Raw genomic sequence first — 25521 nt, 5'->3', positions numbered from 1 at the left:
GTCAATCTTTCCACTACATACTTGTGTCTCTATAGAAGACATCTCAACCTGCTCCCCGGAAACCACTTTTTTAAAATCATCAAAGTCTGAAACAATTCTGTTCAGTTGCTGAATGCATCAATGCTACCCTTTTCTTTCTGGGTCAGGCAGTGTCAGAGACACAAGAGTGTCTCCCAGCAGTAGCTGTGTAAGTAAATCTCCTTCTCTCCCACTCCTTCAGGTGGCACTGTGCAGCATGCTGTACATTCTTTGGCAAGACTCTGCTTCTATGGACACATTTAAGCACAGGGCTGCACTTGCCTCTACTACATGCTGCCATCTTCCAGGGATCCTCTTCAAGCTATGAGGGTGGGTTTTCTGCACATGCACTCTTCTTTCTGCACTATACCATCTCTCATACTCTGTGTTAAGGTCATTTGGGGAAAAAACTTGTTCACTTCTTGATGGAAACATAAAAGGTAATGTATAAAGGTGGTAACTTCTGCTTAATTCCCCTTTCCTAGGACACATAGGGAAAAAGAGAGTATGTATTATGAGGTAGATTTAAAATATTTTCTTTCTTTCTTTTCATTATTTATTTGATTAGTTCTCCTGTTACCATGTCACCTGTCAAGTAAGACAGCAGGCATCTTTCAGCAGGAGCTGTTCGCTTGTTTTGTTCTTGCTCATTCGTGCTTTGTTTTTCCCTGAGGCCTAGGAAGGTTCAGTCCTGATGGGAACTATTAAGATGTACCACAACTTCATTATTTTCTAATATAACCACACTTACAGATAACACAACTTGAGAGACAACACAATACTTGTAATTACCTTTTTATTCCAATTTTGTATTTCTCCAAACTTTCTTACCCTAAAGATGCTTGAAGCAGAAAACCAACAAAGATATCTTAGTAGATCTAAGTGTGATACAGAAACTAGAATTTCCCATTTATGTGTGATTTTCTGTGTATGCAAAATAGGTGAATTCTACTTTTAAAATCCCTTCCAGTCTTTTAAGTGGTTTCTTCTAATATGAAGGGTGGTCTTGTTCTGTTTTTCTAGAAAATAACCTGACACTATATTTATTCCAGCTGAAATTCTACAGTATATCAAGCTAAAGAAAAACCTTTCTATGGGTGAATATTAACAGAAGATTTTAATATTGTTAATATTATAGGACTGGTTAGAAACTTATAAAATCTCCCGATGTCATTTCATTATACCGACATCTTCCATATTATTTGCTCATGCTTCATTTCTAAAACAAAGACATACCTCATTTCCTACAAATTAACTACATTTAAGTCAATATTAAAGTTACTGTCTTGATTACAGTATTATTTTAACTTCTATTATTTTGCATCACATAATTTCTTTGTCCATAAATCTACTGATTATGTAGATCACAGCCAGCACTATCCCACTCCAAAAATCTAAAAGAGATTAATAATTTTGGATGGGGATCCAAAAGGAAAAAACAAGGCTAATTCTCAGTAAAATCATAACATTAATATCCTTTTTTTTCTTTTTTTTTTTTTTTTTTTAATTGGAGGAGATCAGTTGAGTTAGATGTGGAAATTCAGAGGATGTTTAAATATTTCAGCATGCAATTTAAAGGCTGAACTTCCCATGCTCTTGCATAGTTAGCAAAAAAAAGTTGGTGGACATTTACCTGCTCTCCATTTGCACGTGTTCTTTGACTGGGGCAGAAGGACAATCAGTGACAATCCTTATCACTGACCTCTGCTCTCTGCACCCCTCAGCATATCACTCTGTGGCTCTGCCTCTCCCTAACAGCTGGAGACCTGACTTCTTTCATCTAAACACACACACACACACACACACAAGCACACACACACACTTTCTAAGGAGCATTGCATGAACTGTCTGAGATAAATAATTTGGAATAGGCCATGAATTCTGGAATTCATTGGTGTAAAAACTAAGCAGTTGCCTCAGATGCCTTCCAGACTCAGTGGAAAAAAATTAAGAGATGAACCTTGCTTCATGTTTTTGCTTCTTCAGGCTGTAGACAAAGTGAACTGCATCCCAACTGTTGGGACCACTACTCCAGATGTCATATTTGAGTCCTCAGCATCTCTGATCTAACACATAGACACTATCTTGAAATTCTGCTGATGCTCCAACTAAAGAGTTTCTACAGAGTGCATCCTTTTTCCAATCTTTTTTACAACTTAATGCCACATTATCTTCTCTGGTCTCCTATACATACATACATACATACATACATACATATATCTCTTCATCTTACAAATAGCTGCTCCTAAATTTCAGTTTGTTGTCTGGATTTTTGATCCTATTTTTCCTTGCTGAATGACCTAATATCACATCAAACTTAAGTTTTTTATTACCATTTTCAATGCCCACTTTCCAAATCATTCTCTGTTTCAAAATTCATCCTTGTTCTCATGTTTCATTTATTCTGACAACAGTCCGAAGAGTCTGATAGTAACAGAAAAAAATATACACAGTTTCCTACATAAAATAAAGTACCTTAGACATGCCCTTTGAGCATCCTATGCTGCTGAGATTTAAGTGTTTTTTGGAGAATGACTTCTACAATGATGTGTTCTTTACTAAGATGTGCAGATGTGTAAATATGCAGTTCACATGCACTTGATTTCACTTCTCCTTGGCCTATTCGTTTATACTTAGCTGATGAATACCTCTGAGCATGATCCTGTCCTTGAATGGCTTTGAAATGGGTAGCCAGTGGGCAGCTTAGCAAGAGACACTGCTAAGAACACCTTGCTCTAGCTGGTGCTAGAATAGCTATGATCTGTAAGCATTCCTCATTTGAAGGTAACTCACACATTGTTAGGTAGGATATTCCATGAAAGGCATTTGCTGGGAAAATACAGTATTATTGGCAATGTTGCTCCAGAAGCTCAGTTTGAGCTTTTATTCTTTCCTTTCTCATCACACCCATATTCCTCACAAAGGTGGGCACAGAGCCCAAGTGATGTTAAGAACAGCAATGTTTAGCATATTGACCCACTGTACTGACTTAAACACCATTACAGAGTTAAATGTTTCACACAGGCCAGGTTGTACAGACTTCGTTTAGACTGAATTTTAGAAGGATTAATGTGTTTATTGATATATTGGAGCTTGGAATTTCAGTCAAAATTTCTTTGATCTTGGTATTGTTAAAACATGGAGATAAAAAACTATTTGCTCTTTATGTGATTATACCAATAAAACAAATTATCTTCATTACAGCACTCCATCATCTTTATTTTTATAAATAGTTTAATATATTTAATATTAATTATGTTATCTTTTCAGTAATGGTTTTATTTAAGCTTAATTTAAAACTATGTCTTAGGAGTTCAAGGGAAACAGCAGAGTGAGTAAAGATATTTTAAGCCTCTTGTTTCAATGTGTGAGAAGAGTCATTTAAATTTTTCAAGTCAAGTCTTGGCATTAGCTAGAGAAACTTGGCTCTGCTGAAAGGAACAGACTTCTGTTAATGTCAAGAACAATCCTAAAGAGTAAAAACAGTGAACACAGAAGGCTGCACTGAACCTCTTGGTTAGAAACAAACAGAGCAAAGATTAACACTTATCTGGGCTTTTCATTTGTTCTCACCATTGCAGACATATTAACACGTATGCCATGACTTCACGTTGCTGTGTACTCCTTCAATGGAACAGAAGAGTAACAGAGAAAAGAAATGTACATCTAAATATATTTTAAATTGAATTTGTGTCTCTGTAGAGAAATCAAGGTATCTATTTCTTAGTAATCTCTGCTGCACAAGTCACAGTCAGACTTGTATGTTAACTGTTCAAAAGATTTTGCCAATTCCATAGTCCCTCATATCCTAATTTTGACGTTCAAAGTACACTTTAGGTGAAAGTGTTACAGCTTTGACTCTAGGAGGAGAGCAGAAAATACAAAATTGTCAGTAGATTTTAAAGAGGAAGATGTAAGTTTTTGTACACTCTTCTGTGACATGGCTGTTTGTGAAAAGTACTGAGAGGATAAAGTTCTTCTCTCCAGAAGGCACTCTGAACACAGTGTAATTGTCTCAGCATACCCACATAGCCTCAGCAACCCCAATTTGAATGACTGCTTCAATTAAGAAAGCAGATGGTCATTTCTCCATGGTTTACTTCCTACTGGTGTTAGTGCTAAATGAGGCAGGTTTTAACTGTAGTTATGTAGTAGACAACTGTAAATACTAAACGTTATTGCCAAGCATATCTTCTTGTACTGCCACTGAAAGTAAGTTGCTTCTGTGGTTTAAAAAATTAATGGTTATACTATGTGCTTTTCAAGTAGCTAGTTACCCACAGAGCACTTGCAGCTAATTCTTGGAAGGCTGGCTAGTCATACACTGCTGGCTTTAGTCCTTGTTTCCAGCTCCTACATCACATAAAAGACAACTAAAAATACATTAAATACTTCTCCATACTGACAAGTTAAAAAATGCTGCAATAATGTTAGGTGCTGAAAGTAAAAGCGTTGTGCGCAAAGTTATGAAGAGAAGCAAAGGAAATAAAAAAAAGATTACAATCTTTCTGCTGAAGTATGGTCTGTGATACAGCACAGTCAGATTCTGAAATTTAACCTTGACAAGTTTAAATTTCAGAATTTCAGCACGTTTTGGATATTCCAGAACTGTATCAGATATTCGAATTCAATCACAGATCTAACCAATATTGTTTATTACTGTTTGGCTTATGCTTATCCACCTCTCAAAACCCATATGCCAAGGAAATAATGTAATGACAGTTATGTCTTGTGTCCATAATAATAAAAAAATAATAACAGGGTAACAGTAATAGATGCTTCCCAGATGCTAAATGGTTTGTGTGGAAATTTAATAGGCTTAAGGTGCTACTGCATAAGGCTGGAGGGTGTACTTTATTGGAAACACAAATAAAATGTGCAAACACAAATTAATGAACTATGTAAGTTGTAAGGTTGGAGCTGGCTGCAGTTTCTGAATTTGACTGCCTGCCTACTGACACAGTAAGTTTATACTGATTTGCATTATATTGAAGATTTATCTCACAATTACTTCATATTCCTGATTTTTATTTATACTGTAGGCTCACTGTGACTACCAGTTTAGGGTTGCCTTTTTTTTGTTTTGTTTATAGCCTTATTGTTCCCTCAGCTGGGACATCTGTATGCTTTTGATAAGAGTAATTCTTTTTAAAAACTCAACTTGTAAAATGTATCATGCTGGGAGGCACTAATATCAGGGATTACTCACCTTAGACCAGTCTCCCATTCTCCAGACATAGCACTTGGAATAGTCCTCACAGTCCTCTGCCTCTTTAGGTCTTGTGGACAAAACACATTTCTTGCGTGGATTGGTGCACCTCACAGTCCGATGCCGTACTCCCTTACCACACTTTACAGAGCACTGTTGAAAAAAACTGTTTTTCAAATTTCTTCAAAATTCACTGATCCCATTTCATCCCCTTTTATAGGACTTCTGCCAGACCAGCTTAAATATTTCACAGCTTCAGTAATCTCCTAACTTTCAACCTTCAATTACATCAACACTAGATTTATTAAAAAAGAAAAACTGAACAAAAATTCCTTATGGGACAGAACAATAAGTGATTAACTTTTAGCTAAAATTAGATAAAAAACTTACTCGCTTAGGGAAAAAAATAGGCTTGTGAATAAGAAAATATGTGAAAAGTTATGATTAAATGAATGCAAAAATATTATACTTAAAATATTAGGCAATCTTTCTTCTTGAAATGAAAGGAAATACAATGAAAGAAAATCAAAATAATGTTCATAGGAATAAGATATGAAGAAACTTCAGAAAAGCTGTGTTAGTGTCCAACAGCCTTTTTTGGGAGGAGGACAAAAAAAGTAGAATGGAAAAGTAAGTATTCCAAAACCATGAACTTGAAAATACGAAGTCACTATATGGAAAGCATGTGAAAGCTCTTTTCAAGTTGCTCAGAAGGTCCTAATCTATGGGTTTTTTCCACCATTCCCACTTACACAGCCAAAAATGATGCCATTTCCTTCTCAAAACATTATCACTGCTTTTGATCAACCCGCTGCTTGCAGTTCAAAACTCTCCTCTGCCAAGATGATTATAACCGCAGGAAGCAGTAGTGGCTAGCTTCCTACATAATGGTGATAGTAGGAATGGCCACAGGAAATACCTCTCTCTTCAAAAAATATTTATTCCTTCCAACATAAACACGCTCTCTCCTTTCTCATCTCTGAAGTAAAACAAACTGACTAAACAATCAGTGTACTTCTTTTTCTCACCTCTGTAAATGGATGCCTTTCTTCTCACAACCAGCCTCGCATCATAAAACTGTGTACCACACCAGAAACTGTTGGTATTTACATCTCCTATCTCTACCTTGGCAACTGCTTTTCATCTTTGAAAACATTGCCTATTTGTTAGCTCTTCCATGCTTGGGGATCAAGAACCTCCGCTGAGTAGAGCAATTCAAAGAAGGGATTGCCCCCATGTTTGAAAGCTGCTATTTGTGTTTTGATCACAGAGCTTCTAGTATGGGAAGCAATCAGAATTGCCTTTACTCTTTCAAAGTTCCAAATGACCCTTTCATCTTGTCCAGGTGGCAGTGAGAACAATATTCCTCCTCCTCCACGGTCAGATAATTTTAGAAGAAAACAAAGACGAAGAAAGCCAAATGGACAAGCACATTTAAAGATGTTAAATTAATAAAGCTTTTTGAACAATAATTACATTTTACAGCAATCCTTCAGGATGCAACGTATGTGAAATTGTGTTGTTTACAGGTTCATTTGCCTATTGCTGTTGCTTTGGAAAAAGATCAGAGAAGAAAGAGGAAGGGAAGAAAATGTCTTTCTTTGCCAGAGGCTCCCCTCAAAGCCTCTCTGAAGCAGGATGGCATCACCCACCTGCTTGCTGATCAACATCCCTTGGTACAAAAGTACATCCCAGATGTTTCCACTCTGAACCCAAAATCTTGCAGCTGATAAGTGGTGCCTTAATTCTATTTGCCCCTATTTGCCCCTAGTTACCCACTACTACAGACAGGACATACTTGATATGTGCTTGAGAACTGGCCAGAAGAGACTGTTGCACAACAATAACTGGGTAAAATGCAATAGTTCTACACAGCTGGTTCTCCTGGTCCCTGACCACTTGGCCAAAACATTGCATGAGGACCATGAAAATCATTAGGCTGAGCTGTGCCACTTGATGCAGAAAAAAAACCTTATTTCCAAAAAGTACAACGGCACAAATAACAATTTTGGAGTATTTGCATAAATAAATGCAGCACCTCAGACCAGACTCCTGCCTCCCACACAGTCATGCAGTCCTGGCCTTCACAACGCTGGGCAGAAGCAGGCTTTGGCCCCAGACAATCCCTCTCCCTAGCTCTGATCAGGGTCCCATTTCTGAGCTGCTGTGTGCAGGCTACTTGTCTGTTCTGGGTTCCTTTTCCACATGTCCTTGAACATGGTGTCCATTCTGTCATCATCCATCTGCAAAGAAACACAGGCAATATAGTAATACGAAATCAGGAAGGGAAAAATACCATCACAACTTATTCTCCTGCTCACCCAAGACACACTAGCATATTTTCAGCCTCCTTTTACAGTCATTTTGCTAATGGAGTATTTATTAATCTAACAAATATTACATTAGATATGGTATTAATGTAAATAGAAATTCTTTCCTCAGTCCGCTACCCCTATGTTTTCAAAGTACTGTCTTCTAATTATAATCCCCATTAGAAAATTTCCAAAATATACATATATTTTAAAGAAGACAGATCCCTGATCAGCCTGCCTCTTATTCTCTTTATATCTATGTCAAGTGTATGGCAAGCATGTAAAATCCACCATTCCTTGAAAATACTCTGCTTCAAGAATCACCCAAGTGTGAAAGACTCATTGCCCTGGAAAAAGCACAAAAGCCCACAATTCTTCATGTTCTTCAGAGTAAGGCCTAACTGGGTGCATGGTTTAAATCACAACAGCAAGGAAGGCTGATGCAGTTTGGCAGAGCACACATACCTGGAGAGCAATCGTTTTAGAACGTAATTTTCCCCAGATGTTCTGTAGATCCAGATTATGGCCATGTGCCCTTAAAAAGTCAAACAATTCTGCCCCTGATGCAGTACACAAGTATTTTCAAGGAGACTTAGTTTGCAAAGAGAGTTTTTAGGAAACAGATTTGATTCAGCCTTCTGTCATGGATTTGTAGCAAGAAAATAAAACATTTAACTAAGAGGTTTTTTTGTTATGTGTCCAGATAACCAATTTACAAATCATACTGTCAAGATAATAAATAGACTTCAAGATATTTCTCCATATGCCAAGAGCAAATAAGTACTTACGCAAATGTATGCTTTAGTAACATTTCTGTTGAAAGTTAATAATGTCTTGTAATGAATGCTTACAGTGTGTCAAAAATGGATTATTAAATCTTTCCACATTTCTCAGTACAGCATCCCTGAGTATCAATTAGCAAAGTTTTAAAATTTTCACTTAATAAGCTGGAAAAAACACAGACCATTGAAAATTTAGGGTAGACAATGCCTCAGAAAAAGATTATTCCATTTCTACCCATTAAGTGGACAGAGATGTTAGTAAAATAAAATAAAGGTCTTCTCAAATATGCATATAATGAAGTATAAATAATCCTTCCAAAGGGTAAATGACTTAGTTTGGGGAAGACCAAATGTCAGTGGTTTTGTCTTCCTTAAATATACTTTGCATTTTATCAACTTCAGTACTTCATCCTTTCCAAGAAAGCTATGTCTTCTACTACACTTTACATACTTTCTTCAACAGTACTTCCATTAATTTATTTTGCATTATTTTGTTTAAAAATGCCATCTACCTGTCCTCCAGATGACTGCAGAAGACTGATCCCAGTGCTTTCTCCTGGGGATGCTAGCCAGATCCTGCTAGTTGCTCCCCCCTCCCTTGAAAGGTGTGGACCTGCTCTAAGTTGCTTTAAACAACTACATGCAATTCTTGAGGATCTCCTCAAGTCACAGTTCTTAGCTGCCAAATGGCACCACTGTGAAATGAGCCACTGTGCTGGCCCGTCAGTCAGTGCAAGGAGACGGCTGCCAGTTCAGCTGCAGGGACACCAGTAGGTAATGGGTGGGCTTTGCTTGGCACAGGCTGCACGTGGAGCTGCCTCCTGCCTCTTGCAGTGTTCAACCATCAGTCTATTTATGACCCACATACAAAGACTTTCCTCTCATGGGCTGAGAGGAAGGAAAGAGAGGAGCAAGGGGCAGGCTCACTATACTTCAAGTTGCACAAATGTAGGAAGAGTGATTAACAGGGGTTCGTTTATTTATTTATTTACTATTTAGGGTACCCAGAGTTTACCAAGAGATAAAGATGTGAAGCCTTATTTAAAAAAAGCCCCAAATATTAAAGCACATCATTAATTAGGACCATGGGATTAAATCCCATATATGTCTTTATATAAACAGCATTTAAATTTCAGTTTTATAGCGCGGATCAGTCTGTGAGAATGCTTCCCAAGGAAAGGAATTAACTGCTTTATTGATTAAGAATTGATTCAGGATGGTGCTTAAGTACTCTCTTTCATTAAGACTCAGGAAAAACAATTACCAGCATTTCTCTCTCCCCTACATTTTGCATTATAACGTTTTGGATGAATGTATTTACTGCCCATTCATTGCCAGAAGCAGTCCACTGTAAGGTTTTTACATCTAGATATTATTGCTTAATTTAACCAAATCATTGTTACCTTGTCTGGCAGGGCTGTTCGTTGCACTTGCGGATCTGTGGTTCGGGTTTTGTTAAGTATTTGCACTTCTTGTTGTCCACAAGACTGATATTCTTGTTCATAATCTTTGTGCAAGAGACTGTTGTCTTTCTTTCACCTAGTAAAAAAAAAAAAAAAAAAAAAAAGAAGCATGTTTGTGAGGAAACCATGAATATACAAGTGGTTAAAGACAAAGATACAGCTATTTCATATCCAGTTTGGCTAAAAGAACCACAAAACCAGTGTAAGAAATTCAAAGCTAGCAGACAACCTGAAAGAAATCCTACAGTTTGTAGGGGATATTGAGAGTTTCTAATCTAGTCTTTGTACACCACCATCAAGAGTTTTTCTGCTTTATTCCTGCAACTAGTTATAGGCCAAATCCTTACTCTTACTGGACTATTTTCTTTTTCAACCACTGAAACCCCAGCACTGAGCAAAGCTCGCAGAAAACTAAAAAGAGAAGTAAGATTGTTAATTGCTATATAAAATGAGGAAAGAAATGACAAATTGTGCCTGGCACTCAGATAAAGGGAATCAGCACATGCATCCTTCAGGAGGGAGCCTGCACTATTTCCCATGAACTAAAGAGGCCAGATGACCTGATCTGCAGAGTCAGAAAACCATTTAGGAAGCTGAGTACTGCTGCAGAGATCCAGTGCATGCTCTGTACAGAATCCTTGTCCTGATGCATGGTCTGGAGCCCGGTGTCCCTTGAACATGGGAGCATTAGAAATTCGAATTTGATGTAATACCAACCACAAGCAGTAACTTGCAATTAGACGGGAGTCTAAATTTTAGAAAACTAGCAATCCTTGAATTCAGGACCTCAGTTAGAAGAAAACAGGCTTATAATCATTTGTTCTTATAATTACTTTTACGCTGTCTGGCAAAGGGGCTGCATGCATGAGCAAGGCAGGCTTCAACATGAACATTCACCAGAAGTCAAAAAATGAGCCTGTGGATGGAGTAGTTAAGTTATAAATGCACATTATGTGCATGACCACCACTGACATTTTACAGAGCGCTTGTGTACGTGAGAGCACATGCAACTAATCTATCATATCACAGCATTTGAAATGTTTGACAATTCCTTCTGCACTTATATATACATCTATGTATTCATATTCTCTCCCACGCAAAGAAAGCTTTTCTGCAACACAGGAGGTCACAGACCAGTTACGTATGTAAAAATATACAAAACCACATGGCTTCATCAATAGTGTTATCTTGACACATGCTTTGAGAATTTAAGCAGAACTATTGATAATTTTTATATTATTTATTATTCAGATTAATCAAAACATTGATGGTAAATTTTAATCACGAATACTTAGGGTAAAAGCTGCAGTATCTTAATTTTATTATTGCCTGATATTTAGGCCAGAAAATAAAAGAAAAGTGAAAATAGTTTTGTTCTAAAGTAAGAAAAATCTTTCAGTAGTATTGCAGAATATTTACCTTCTGGGGAACTTTGTAATAAGTAATAATCAGCTATTTTAGACAATAGTATAAAATGAAGGCCAGTTACAACAGAAAAAATGATAAACATTAGAGTAAAACATGTAAATATTTATTTAAGCATTAATGTAGAATAACTTACCAACATACTGCATTTTAATATTTCTGCAGATAATAGAAATATTTAGAAATATCTGGGGCAATAATGATAGATTGTAGTAGCATCAAAATTATTCTAAAAATACATCAGGAAACTGTAAAAACTGTGAATTCACAAGTAAACAGAGATGCACTACTAAGAATCAGAGGATGCTACTAGCACCATGAACAAAATACCTTCTAGGGAAGAAGCTTTCTTTCCAAACCACAAAAAGCATGTTTATGGAAACTACAGCAATCTTTCATGACACCAGGATTGTTCACACAGTCAGAGGAACTAGAACACTGTGTTCCTTATGCTGATGTTATGAGAAAGAAAAGCATTCCCAGGCTTTCCTATTCAATCACAAGGTGCACGGCAGTTTTCAGAACTGTTGATCAGAGCAACCATGACTGTCAAGTTTGTTAGAATGAAAGACAGGTATCAAAAATCAATACAGTGTTCACAGGCTGACTAATTGGAAAAGGTATGAACAGATCACTGTACACTGCATTTATTAAAAAAAACCCCAACTCTCTGAAGTTTTTTTTTTAAATAACATCTTATAGAAAACAGTTTGAAAGATTTTCGTTACATCAATATTGTTCATATTCCAATAAATTTTTTTCAGATTTGTTCTTCCAAAATCACATTTTTTATGGTTAATAAACATAGGAAAAATATCACATCCGCATACTAATATCTGCTGTTGTAATATTTGTTCCATATGTTTCTGGATCATCCTCAACTCATGTTACTAACTGTACTTATTTGATCTGAGACTGGGACTCAGCCTTTCTGTGGTTTGAAATGTCTCTTACAGATCATTTATCTTCCGTAGTTCCAAATACAGAGTGGAATGCAATTTCTATTCTTGTTCTAGTTCTTGCACTTGTATTTCTTCTTGGAAACTGTGTCCTGAATTTGCTTGTTAGTCTAAATTTTACTGCTTTATTGCCATGTTTTGTTACTATTTTATATTTAGTATGACTCTTTTCCTAGAGCTATCATAGTATTTTTAGTGCAATCGGAAAGCATGAGACTGATGTATGCCTACATTGTATGGAAACATACAAGCCACAATGGTATTAGTATTAAATAGACAACCATCAGAACTGACCATCAGAATTGTAATTATATAGAAACATACAGTGTTTATACATATAGGTGTGTATTGCATACACACATTTGCACTGTGTATATACATGCATATTGTACACACGTATTCATTTTTGATATGTGTGTGCGTGTTTGTAAATTTTTATTTTGTTTTACCTCCTCCACATACAGCATCACAGTCTTCCCAGGTCGAATGCGTCCACATGAAAAGGGGCTCTGGTACTTTAGAGCTCTGATTTTCAGGGAGAGGATCCAGTGGCATTGTGTATTCATAGTGTAAACCATAGCTCTGGTCGTGGAAGAGCAGCACCTGAAAGATACAAAGAAGGAAAACCTTCCTACATACATAGACACTATGGCAGACAAACTCCAAACTGCAAGATCATCTTGAAAAGCACAACAGAATGACTTGATGCTCTACTGCCTTTCAGCCCTCCTAATGGATTTGCTAGAAGAAATTAATTAGACTATCCAAATCAAGCCAATGGGAAAAAATATTTTGCTTTATTAAGAAAATTCCTTTAATTTAAAGGATTTGAATTGTGAAGTAATTCCCAATCATCTCTCTTTCTTTATGGTGTCTATTAACTTTCCCTCTCCTACACTGAAATGCATCAAAAATTTGACTTCTTCATGGAGAACTTGGTGATTGCAATTCTGAAATGCTGATGCTGTGCTATAGTCAGCCAGGATTAAAACCACCTGAAATAATTTGAATCTCTCTCCTTACCTGACACTTCTGTTTTTTTATGACATTTGTAGGAATGCTGAGATCTTCAGTCCTGCCCCAATAACATAAAGACTGCTCTTGAATTGAAATGCATTTTTTAACAAGCAGGCTGACAGACATCTCTCTCCTCACCCACCCCCCTTACCACTTTTGTAGATAGGTATATAAACACAAAAGCTGGTATATCTTACATGGATCTCATTCTCTCGAGGAGTCTGGAAAAAACATTAGTTACTATGCTATATCATAGGCATCAAGTAAAAAAACGGAATCGTCATACCAGTAAATGTAAAGGTGACGTTGTGGGACCTTTGGCTGATATTTTCTCCCAGAGGCCTCTCCGAACATAATGGACTGTGGTCCCAGCAATGTTGAATGTTCCAGAATGCTCTATCTTCCAGTCACTATTGATTGACTGTTTGCCAGCATCCCGAAGAGCTGCAAAATACACAGATAAAGCCCAATATAAAAAGTGCCTGTTGAGTAGTGATTTTCTTCTCTCACTTCCTGTTCGACTAATTTAAAAAGCAGGTGAAATTCACCTAACTCTGATTGCAAAGGTGTTTATGGATCCTACTGTACATGAACTTCAGTTGGTATGTGCTTCAGAAACACCTTCTGGAGGGAATGCCTGGCAAAATCGTGTGTATTTTACATTACTTGAAGTTAATATCAGAGTTTTAATGACTGAGAAGACTGACTGGCTTTTAAAAATTGCTTTAAGGCAAAGGGAACTATTCTCTGTTCCAAGAGTGGCGATTTCTATAATCCATAAAAGCATGGGAAACACAAATTTTCACGGACTCTCAAGAGTTGTGGAAATAGGCTAAAACTTTAAAAAAGAAATCTACTTCAGAATTCTTTCCTCTTCAATACCTACGCTTGCCTTTTCTGCACCTTAGAATGTGATAAGACCTTATACACTTTCCCCACGTAATTGCATGCTTCTAACAAATAGGAAAAGCTTGTTCTTTTTGCCTGAATCATTTCTCAAGCTGACCTAATTTATATTTAAAAATATGATCAAGCCAGGAAAGACATATTCCATACACTGAGAACTAAGGGTTTTGCATTAGTTTTCTACAGTAAATGGAATAGATTCTTCTGTGAATGATTTATAATTTTATTTTGTTTTACTTTATTTTATTTTGTTCCCATCAGTTCTGAGTAATCATGTGAAGTAGACTTGAAGACACCTTCTGTACAAGAAGTTTTACACATTTGACTTCATTGAAATTGCATGTTTGGCATCAGACGGTTGTAAGAGAACCTCCACATGTTCCAAAATTTCCCTTTTTAAAGCTGTAAGTTAATGTGAGTCACTCCTGCAATCATCCTATTCATACTCATACTGTTGTGTTTTGTTTCTATGGGAAACAATGGCAACAGGCCTATGAACTGGCAGGAATCCAATTGAATAAGACACCACTGATGTGTACCACTGCAGCACTGCATAATAGATGTTAAGACTATAAAATCCATTAACACTGTGTAACAGTCTTGTACTAAAAAGAACCAGTGATTATACAAGACTTAAAATCTGGTATTAAAGTTTAAGCATTCAATTGTTAATGGTAATTAAGTTCTCTTTAGTGTTCAAACTGTTGGAGCTAATCCTCTTCTTGGTGGAGAAATTAAAAAAAAATATACTCAAACATGCCAAGGTCCAGCTGGGTCATGCTGCTCAGATGGAGCAGGATCCTCTCCCCAAAGAGCAGCAGAAATCTTTCTGTCTGGTCTTTAAAATGAACGCATGTGCCATAGCACGCAGACATGTGCAGGAAACTGGAATACCAGCTCAGAATATAGAAATATGCCAGGTCTTGGATTTTCTTCTTTCAGATTCCTCATATGAATCACTGGTCTTAGAGAGAGTCAGAAAGCGTGTCCTCAAGCCTTAAATTTGGACTTGGATTCTGGCATTGCAGTTTCTGTTCCTGACTCCGTCACACACCATTTTGTAAGCAAGTTTACCGAGTTTTATTCCATACTGCACACATATTCCTATTCTTAACTTTTGACAGAGGAGGTTGTTCTGTACAAAGTAACCCAAAATAGGAAGAACATTCGTAACACAAGACATCCTCCCTCAGGTAATTCAAGCCATACACCTACAACTGACAAGACAACCAAAGAAAACTTGGACTGGGAAAGCCTTCGCAACTGTAACCACAACCACAATTTCAGTGCTAAACCAAGGGGACTAACTACAACTCTATCTCTGCAGAGCATAAAACAGCCATCATAACAATGACATATAAGTGATGGTGATGAGTGCAACGTATTTTTTAATTACTGTGCCAGGACTATATACACCCTTCCAATGACAGTGAGGTGTGAGAGACCACACAGCCAGAAAGATACAACAAATCATAAGTCAGCTATTGCATCTCCCATTTCTCAGTGGGGAGCAACAGTGCCCTGGTTCTGGCCCTCCACTTGGTAAATCAGTACCTACTAATCCTTTTTCTTTTTTTAATATGGACAAACCACTCTACCACAGTACCTTCCTGAATTCTTTTTTCTGCTTTGTCCAGAATGTACTCATATTTCCAGAAAAGTATCAAAGTAATGGCATTTTGAATGACCTTTACTTTTCCATAGAAAATGTAAAAGATATCTGAAATTAAATTCTACATGAAATTACATCCACTGATATTTTTTGTCAAGGAAGTAATTGCTTCACTTCCAGTCAGGTTATCAGGTGTCCCTTAAGAACATTAAGACTTGAGATACAAGTTACTTTTTGAAAACAGCAGGGCTAAGGCTGACTGATTGCTGCTTGCCAGAGCTCTCTTTATTATCCTATCCTCTACAAAAATGGTGCAATAGTCCCTTTTCTTCAGCCACCGGGGACTTCAATGGGCTGCCGTGATTTTTCAAATATACTAGAGAGTGGCTTGATAACTACATTAGCAAGTTCCCTCAGCACCATGGGATGTATCTCATTAGGTCCCATATATTTGTGTATGTTCAGGTTCCTTGGGTGGTCTTAAACCTGACCTATGATGGGAGGAACTTCATTCCACCATTCCCTGCCCTGATGTTGAGGGACTTGAAAGATGTGGAAAAAGTATTTATCACTGAAGCTGAGGCAAAAATTTGTGAAGCACTTGCAGCCTTCCTCATGCCCACTGTCATTAGTTTTTCCTGTCTTATTTTTCAGTGTGTGTTGTGGATGCATATATTTCCTTTACTATTCCTTTTCTGACTAAAAACCTGTAGAAACCCTTATTAATCTCCCCATTCCTTGCCAAAATCAGCACTACCTGCACCCTAGTTGTCTTGAACATATCCCCACATATAGAAGCAGCATCCCAAAATACTTCCCAGGATCTATGTCCCTGCTTCCACAGCCTGTGCATTCCCTTCTTGCACTTCAGTTTCACCAGGAGGTCCTTACTCAACCATGCTATTTTCCTGCCTTCCTTGCCCGATTTCTTATATTTTGGAATAATCAAGAGTTTTGCAATCTAGGAAAAATTATTATCCTTAACTGTTATTAAAAACTATTATCCTAAATCTTTAAAGAACTGCCAGCTCTGTTTTGCTCCTGTACACCCAATGGCAGTTTCCCAGGCAGTACCATCTATAAATTCCTTAGACAACTGAAAGTTTGCTCTCATAAAGTCCTGGCTTTAGTCTTCACCTGGCCCATATCCCTAAAAATCATGAGTTCCAGCAGGGCATGATCATTGCAGTCTAGGCTGCCACCAAACTCTTTAAATAGTTCATCTGTGTTGGGAAGCAACCAACAAGGTCCAGGAGCACTATTACTCTGGTTTATAATTTTGATTAGGAAATTATCCTCAATACACTCCAAGAGTCTCCTGAACTGTTTACAGCTTGGTGTGCTGTTTTTCCAGCAGATATCAGGTTACTGAAATTCCTGAGCCGGATCAGAGACTGCAGGCACGACAATTCCTGTAGCTGAAGTAAGAGCACTTCATCAACAGACTGCTTGGTTAGGCAGCCTGTAGTAACTGCCAACAAAGAAGTTTCCTTTGTTGGTCTCGCCCATGATTTTTACCCATAGGCTCTCAACCATTTCCTATGGTCCTCTATATATGAAAGGAAAACATGTTTAGTCTCGATGGACTCTGGTCTCTGCTTTGCTCGGGGGGGTGGAGATGGGACCAGGTTCTCAACTGGTTTCCCTGGAAATCTGAAATTACACTCTCTGCAAAGATTGCAGATTTGGTTCTAGGTATTTTCAAACTACTAATATTGTCAGAAATGTGGCATTCAAAATTTTTCAGACACCATATACTTTCCCACACATTCCTGTCTCAAAATGTGGCCCAACATGCTCTTTTTTTTTAACTAGGAAGCATTTCATGAAAGAAATCACATGGAACACTAAACATCTATAGCCTGGATGCCTATAAGAGCATTGGCAATTACAATGTCATATTGTGTTACACTTGCAGATCTGAAGGGTCTATACCCCAGAGGTAGCCTGATCACATATCTGAGAACAATGACAGCTAAGCCATTTCTTTAGCTCAGCTGAAAATGAACAGTTTCTCTCATTTCTGATTGGCACAAAAGAATTTCAGGGTAAGGAATGTAAGTAATTTCTATAGTTATATTCCACTAACCCATCACACTATTTCATTATAAAGCCTGCATCTGTCATGCTGTTATTCAAGTCCCTCATGAATGAACTCTCTAATTTCAATGCCTAGGGCTTCTAAGACAGAAATATTTCAATTTTCCTTTCTGTATTCTATATTAAAAATGTTTTTTTAAAACTTGTAACACTTGCCAAATATAAATGAAAATTTAGCAACAGAAAAGGGTTATCTTCTATGGTAGGAATCTAGATAATGCTTCAAACTTCTTATAGCTGTTCTTAAAATATTTTTTAAGTATTTGATAGTGAACCAAGTCTCAAAAATGGTTAAAAACAGTGTTACCACTGCTAGTTCAGTCTTTAAAAATAAATAAAAAGTTATATCTAAAAATAATAAATTTTAGTTCAAAAATTAGTAAGTTTATACTTTAGGAAATACTCTTTACTTAAATAAACACTCTTCATTCACTGTACCACTACATAAAATCCCCACTCTTGAATACTTCATTGATAAAAGAAGGATCACAAACTCTTGTTCTATTTCCAGTACAATTTCAGCAGGGAGGAATACCTTGTTTGGCTGTATCACTGCTCCTGCATCTCCACAGTGGTGAAGAGACAGGACAGTTGTCAACAGGTCAACTGCACAGTTACAAGTTTTACCTTGTCTTTTCCTCTGCAATGCCAGAGCTCTTGTTCCCATGGTCTGTGTTGATATACTTCACACAAAGAAGATATCTGCTCTGAACACTTGCTTCAACAACACAATTATCTAATGATGTTGCTAGTGTGGGCTGTAGTTCTACTTATCAATTTAGCAAAATCACTGCAGTTTCCAGACCATAATGATTCTGTTTCCTGACTATCAAGTAAAGCCAGAGAAGGGAATTGTATTTTGACTCCTTCTGTATTTGACCAGTGCTGTATAACAAAGATCAAATCTTCTTTCAATTAAAATTGCCTTCTTAGGAACAGCTACTAGTGTATGTTAGAATATGCTGTACTTACACTTTATCTCCAGTTACACAATTATTATTAGTGTAGTGAGCTATATTATCTCCAAACCTTATCCTAAAATATGTTTATGACAATTATTAAAACAGAAATAGTGTTGGCCTGTATTGACTAATTTCAAGTAAAGAACCAAGAATGGTGCCACATAAAACTAAACATGAAGAACTATAAGACAGAAAACCAATCAGAAACATGAAAGAATTCAATCTGTTTTACCTTTCACATTTTTAACCAGAGTATTGTGAAAAATCTTGTTTCTAAGATTAAAGACTTAAGCTCTCACCCCAAAACTTTCATTATGCTATGACTATTCAAAAACCATTCCTTTGCAATTCAGATTCTGATGCTTTCAAAATAACCTGTCAATGAAAAAAGTTTAAATTCCTTGTGCTGTAAAAGAAAAAAAAGTGCAACAACACAGGTTTTGATTCAAGATACAGCAACAGACCTGTTACTGGGTCCCCACAAAAGCTTACAAAAAAAAAAAAAAAAGGTGTAGGGCTCAGCAAAAGATATTGCAGACAAATATTGGCTGATCCTCATTCAGACATAAACCAGTAAAATAGAAAAAAATAGTACTTTTAGTCTCCACACATGTCAATAGAAGAACAAACCTCAGTTATTGTTTTAACACTCTTACACATCCATGTCTGTGGTTCATTGGGGAAAAATTAAATATTCCAGATCTCTAAATCTCCTGGGAAGGTGCAGGCCTCAAGGCAAACCAGCTGTCACCCACTGATAACCTAAACGGCCATAATTAAGATTTATCATCTTCAACATTCTCTCAACTGAAGTACTGAGAATACTCAAACATTTCTTAAAATGTAAATATTATTTATGAACATAACTCAGAACAGTGACCAAACCAGGAAATTTTTCATATCATTGTCCTATTTCTCACACTGTGTCTCTCCCAATTTAAATATGAGCACTGCACAAAACAATACCAATTATGCTATTTCATGTATTTGCTTCAACCCTGTAACAATAACGGTAACAAAGTGTACTCTCCTACACAACTTCTTCAGACCTCATTAAAAGATAAACGCTTGTTTTTTTAGTCAATGAAAGACAATTTCATTTAAATGGAAAAACCAAAAGAAAAAAATCACTGTGATAAAGTTTGCCTATTAGAAGATTCAGACAATTCAAAATAGTGCAAAGAAATACTTTTCTGCTTTTCCAGTCTAATTTTAGAACTTCTGTTTGACTTTGTCAGTGAATATATTGCCTAGTGTTTGTCTTCTTGTGGTGTGAGCACAGATTATTTTATCTTTGAGAATAAAATTATTTTCAGTAGTTTTAATGTGCTTTCCATATAAAAAATGAAAATGTGCAAGTATGCACAGACAATTTTTAAATTATCTAAATACAGTGTTTAAAATATTACATTAAAAAATGAGACAAAAGTCCAAAACAAGACCTATATTAAAAATGGTTCTGTAATAATTCGTTCAGTTTCTTAGACAAGTTTTTCACAGATCTATTTTTCTACTCAGAGCTTTGCTCAATGACAAAAGCATGTTTAGCTGGCACTTTTCAGTGTTGAGCAAAACAGGACATTAACACTAAAACACACATAATATTTACCTAAATAACTGTGAGCTGGTTTTTCTTCCACAACTTTGATTCTCCTTGCTCCTGCAGGTATCACCAAAGCTTCCACATAACCTAAACATGAGACCAGATGTCCCAAGTTAAACAGAAAAATGGAAAAGCATAGGAAAGTACATCTTGTATATTTTCTCATTTCTTCTCCCCTATTTTGCTTTTTAAATGTAGCAAGTTAAAATTTATACAGCAATATTTTGAAGATTCTTGCAAAATTGAAGAAAAGTTATGGAACTGTGCATTATATGTAATACACATACAGTGCTACATAATTAAAAGAGTATGGCACAGTAAAACAGCAAGAACTAGTGAGGCTTGAAGATAGGGGCTGGAGCAGGTGAAATTATTTCTGGCTAAGTAGTTCAGTGTCATCATAACCACCAGATGACTATAAAAGAATTTTAGCTTCATTCAGCATGAAAAGACAAATGGTATGGTACTAAAAGCAAAGCATTCTCCTGCTGCTTGGTTTTTAGTTTATGTATTTTTTGCTCCATCTCCTCCTTCTTGATTTAACATATTCAAACCCTGTTACAATAGGCTTTGGTTCTGAAATCTACTTATTAATTATTTCCTTCAAATTGAGATTGTTTCTTGATAGTGTGGGACTAAGGATGTTGAACAATTTGCTTTAAGTAAAACACAGTGGAAAGGCAATGCAGGTGGAAACCACTGTGCAGGCAGGAATGTCATTAATAAATAAACACATATTTTAGATTACTCAGGTAAAACTTCACAAAGGGAAAAAATATACCCATCTTTTATTATGCATAGCTATGTGATATTCTACAACAAAATGTTTAGAATTTACAGCATTTTTTCAATAAACCTGAACTGTGAAAAATTAAAGCAGCATCTTTCATTTCTATAAGAGTTAATAACATTTTCTCAATATTGCTTACAGCTTCTTGAGAAGGAAAAAAACTTACACAGGTGTTAAGATGGCAATAGCACAATAATGAGGATTGACAAAGCACCCCCAAAAAACTTGGAAGCGTGTGGATATTCACACTAGCAATAGAAGAGAGTTGACATAATGTAATTTTATTAGCAGGAACCTTCTTTGCTGTTTTTTATATCTTGTAGTCCTCCAGACTCATCTGGGATTTGGGATCATTGCGTTGACTTACATTCTGGTTGAGAGGGCTAGACATAAATATTGGAAGACTATGCCTAACTTTCCCCTCTTGCCTAAAGTATTACACTTCAGTCTAAAACCCACTGAAGTCCTTTATTTTTCAAAGACATGCTGTCTGCTTCTAATTACAGTATTTTTGATGTGATTTACTTACCACCTCTAAATTCTGCACATTTTCTACTCAAGAAACTGAAAGTGTAATGGCAAACAAATGCTGATAGTTGGTCAAATGCTGTTTCAAAGAAAAGACTTGTATACATGGTGCAAGATGCACATTACTAGGATTTCAGTTCTCTGTCAACATTATTGTGCTGGAGCCAGTAAATTATTCCCATTCACAGGACAGATCACAGCAGCATTTGGATAGCTCATGCTCATTTTACATTATAAAATCTAGTGGCTTGCTATGATGTGTTATTATTAGTATAAAATAATGAGTAATGAAGAGGTATTAGACTTCTTCATGCATTCGGCTTTATGATTTTTCACTGACTGCCTTAGTTTAGAAACATTACTCTAGATTAAAAAAATTATAATATGTATATTAATTTTGAAGAACACTACATTAATCTAAACACTAAAAGAATTTACAACACTCTGCTAAAAATACAAACCTCACTTCTTGTATCCCTTAAAAATCAGTCTCTCCTATGAAATAGAGTGTATCCTAATGTAAGATATTTCCTTCACTTAGCAATTGAAATAATGTGCAATAATTTTGCAACGAATTTTAAAACATTTATGCATTCTTATCCTCAGTGTCTTATCATCTTTAAAAAGCTAGATCTAAAGTTCTTTTGAGGGTCTGCATAATTTTAAGAAATGTAGCTTTTTAAATTTCCCAATGCCCCAAGTAATCAAAAAGCCACTGTTTTCCTTAGTACTTGAAATAAACAGACATTACCTGCTCCTTTGGTATGGTTAAAATCACCTTTAATAACTTTGCATGACTTTCCATTACCATTGCATATACCACAATGATCTTCACGAGCCAGAGATCCTACTATACCATCACAGCCAAATTTCTGTGGGAGAAAAAAAAAAAAAGCTATTGAAAGACAGACCACATTTTTCATAAAGTTGCTTTTAGTATCAGGTACCCCACCCTTCTGCAAGGTGCCTAGCCAGCACGACTCAGCCCTGCCAAAATGAGGGTTGCACTAGCTCATGGCAGAGATCCATCCCATCCCTGTGACTTTATGCAGATTGCTGCACACACTCTTCCTATGTAGTTGGCTAACTCTACCAGCTGCTCTCCAAGAGAAACACAACTGCATTCGCATCTCCTGGTGGGACCTGTGGCACACCAGACTGTGCAACACACACCCCACAGCCCCTCCCACTAAGAGAATGCAACGTGCCTCTCCTGCTTTCTAATCAAAATAGGGATGGCTCTTTGCTATGCCCACAATGGTAAACTGGCTTTAATGTCAGCCTAAGGATTTATTCTGAATAGGGCATAAACAGGTCTAGAATAAGTAAATATAAATTATATCCATGTTTTGCTAAAAAGCATTCAGTTTAATACAAATTAAGTTTACTCAAGCATCTCCACATTATTGCTGGACACATTTCTATGAATTAATATCAGAGGTAGCTTGAGAACAGCAGCAAATATAATAATATGCCAGTCTGTTACAAAATAAAAACCTTTAGAAGTCTTAACATGTATGTGTGCTTGGTGTGTGCCTGTATACTCACGATCAAAACAATTAATTCATACCTGGCATCTACCATCTGCACAGACATCTAGCCCATGCTGGCCACAGGAAGTGCCATCCATCACCTTTTCTGTTAGAAGAACTGGTTGATCCTTTCCAGCCGGTGAACAGAATAAAGCACATGGCTTTTCTGTAGCAGCAATGGATGAAAAAATGTGCATTATTGGAAAAAGGGAACTTTAGAAATACAGGATTACCATCAACACTACTGTTAAAACTGATACATGCTTATGTGTGGCATGCATCTACACTAGCATAAGAAGTTGTCTCAGACACAGGGAAAACAAAAAATGATCCATTTTTGATCCATTTTTTAGCTGTTTGAAAAACCTGAGTTTTCTTCTTCCTACAGCATGTTGTTGCTATAATCTTGGCCTATATAGTGCTCATGTTATGCTCGTCGTTGCAATTAAGCATACACACATTACAGCTGTTGGAATATTTTGGTTGTAATCTATACTTTCATTCTTCTATGTTTTTGGCACATCATAAATATTGGTTAAAAAAGAAACTTAACATTTTCCAGACTTCCTAACTGTGCAGGTCAAGTAGAAAAAAATTAAGTAACTGACACCCCCTGGGAAGAAAAAGATATGAATTTACAAAGCTCACATTAAAAACGGCAACAACCACAAGAGAAAACAAAAAAACCCCACAGAACCTAGAAACATTACTCTTAACATTTTTATGAAGTTCAAGCAATTTTCTCCTAAATTTCTAAAACATTCTGTAAATCATTTCAAATTATGAAACAGCATAAAAATTTAGTAATTTTCAATGTATCCATGTATTTCTAATGGCCACATTTATACACAATGAAGTTTGTTTCATCACTGTGGAAGTCACAGTGAATAAAAGAAACTAAGTCTCTTCTCAGTAGTCAAAATGACTGAGTACAAAATGACATATCTTTGTTTGCAAATGTATTGACTCAGAACTTTTTCCTAAATCTGTTGCAGATTTTTAAAAGGATAAAAGTCAGTCCAGAACCTGAAACTGATTTCACTTGGACACAACTAAGCCACTCTGACTTCATACTGACTTCTAGATTCCTGGAGTGCATTTTTATTAGTAAATTAAACAGTTCCAGGAAACTTTCAGGGGCACTGGAATTCTACTGTCTATACAGCTGAACTGCAAAACAGTCTATGCCACATTTTTTTGCATGTGCTAACTAGCACCAGCTCAGTCTAGACTGGAAATTGCCATCTGCAAAGGACTGCTTTCAAAAAAGTAGTTTTAGCATGCAAAGGAGTAGAAAAGTACAGACAGAGGAGTTTTGTGCCAGCTGACTTACACAACAAAGAGTGATCTGGGCACATTTAAATTACTAAATTTGACAGAGCCTCAGGGTATCACTAGAGGACCGGTACAAACAGATGTGATCTCTTCTGCCCACATATGAAGCTAGTCAGACACAAGCCAGCTCCAGCTAAAAAGCTGCCTGTGTTTGTGTCCTCTGCATTCCAGTTATACTCCTTAAATAGTAACCTCAAAGTTCCCTGGGGGGAACTGGGGGCTTTAAGCATGTATCAGCATTTTTTAAAGGAATATATGATTCATGACCTTAACATTATTTTAAAGACATTGAACTCAAAGAGCCAGACTAAATAACACCGGACAACTTCAAGAGACTACAGGAGATCTCATACAGCAACTATTTTGGACATGGTGCACAGTTAGTGTCCGTTAAGAGAGCAAACAATTAAGGACTTGAGAATAATGTATACTGGGATACTGGCACTCTCTGGCTGGTCCACTTTTCTTTCTCCTGAGGGACACCTCAAGATGACAGGATCACTCAGAATAAAGGAAGATGACAGCAACCATCTGTACTCATTAACATGGCACAGGAGAGTATCAAGATTTTTTCATCTGAATGAAATCATATTATTCAAAGACAGACCTAAACCTTTAGGATATAAATCATGTGATCCTGTGTTAAAACGAAATTTAGTAAAACAAACCAAAACTAATTTACTTGATAAGCACCTATGTAATAGTTGGAGAGAGTTTCTTCTTACAATGAAATGAGCTAACATACAAGCCTAATGAAAATAGAATCACAAATCTCTTTGGCACCTTGAGAAAAGGCTTAGAAGAAAAGAAAAGTACCTTCTTGAGTTAGGCATATATTATAATATGTGAATAGCAAAACATTCTTCTATGATTTATGTTTTCTAATAAATTGTTTCAAGAGTAAAGACAATTTATAGTAATTAACTCCTTAAAATTTGGAAGCACACACACTACTCCTGTGTCATTCT

At 36.5% G+C, this 25521-nt stretch overlaps 1 protein-coding gene across 1 annotated transcript in view; it reads right to left on the bottom strand.

Moving 5' to 3' along the window:
- ADAMTS19 (ADAM metallopeptidase with thrombospondin type 1 motif 19) overlaps positions 1–25521 on the bottom strand; it is a 130909-nt gene that overhangs the window by 14095 nt on the left and 91293 nt on the right. The window contains exons 14-21 of the mRNA XM_066182515.1: positions 23257–23384; positions 22438–22558; positions 20375–20455; positions 13472–13629; positions 12618–12771; positions 9725–9860; positions 7266–7470; positions 5228–5380 (exon numbers count right to left, since the gene is read on the bottom strand). Of these exons, the coding sequence (XP_066038612.1) occupies positions 5228–5380; positions 7266–7470; positions 9725–9860; positions 12618–12771; positions 13472–13629; positions 20375–20455; positions 22438–22558; positions 23257–23384 (1136 nt within the window). The remainder of the gene's footprint in view (positions 1–5227; positions 5381–7265; positions 7471–9724; positions 9861–12617; positions 12772–13471; positions 13630–20374; positions 20456–22437; positions 22559–23256; positions 23385–25521) is intronic.

This window comes from Chamaea fasciata, unplaced genomic scaffold (assembly GCF_029207755.1).
Source record: "Chamaea fasciata isolate MVZ Bird 193981 ecotype frontalis unplaced genomic scaffold, bChaFas1.0.hap1 SCAF_4, whole genome shotgun sequence".
Taxonomy (NCBI): Eukaryota; Metazoa; Chordata; class Aves; order Passeriformes; family Sylviidae; genus Chamaea; species Chamaea fasciata.
Note: the sequence above shows the minus strand (reverse complement) of the source record. Positions and strands in the feature narration are given on the sequence as shown.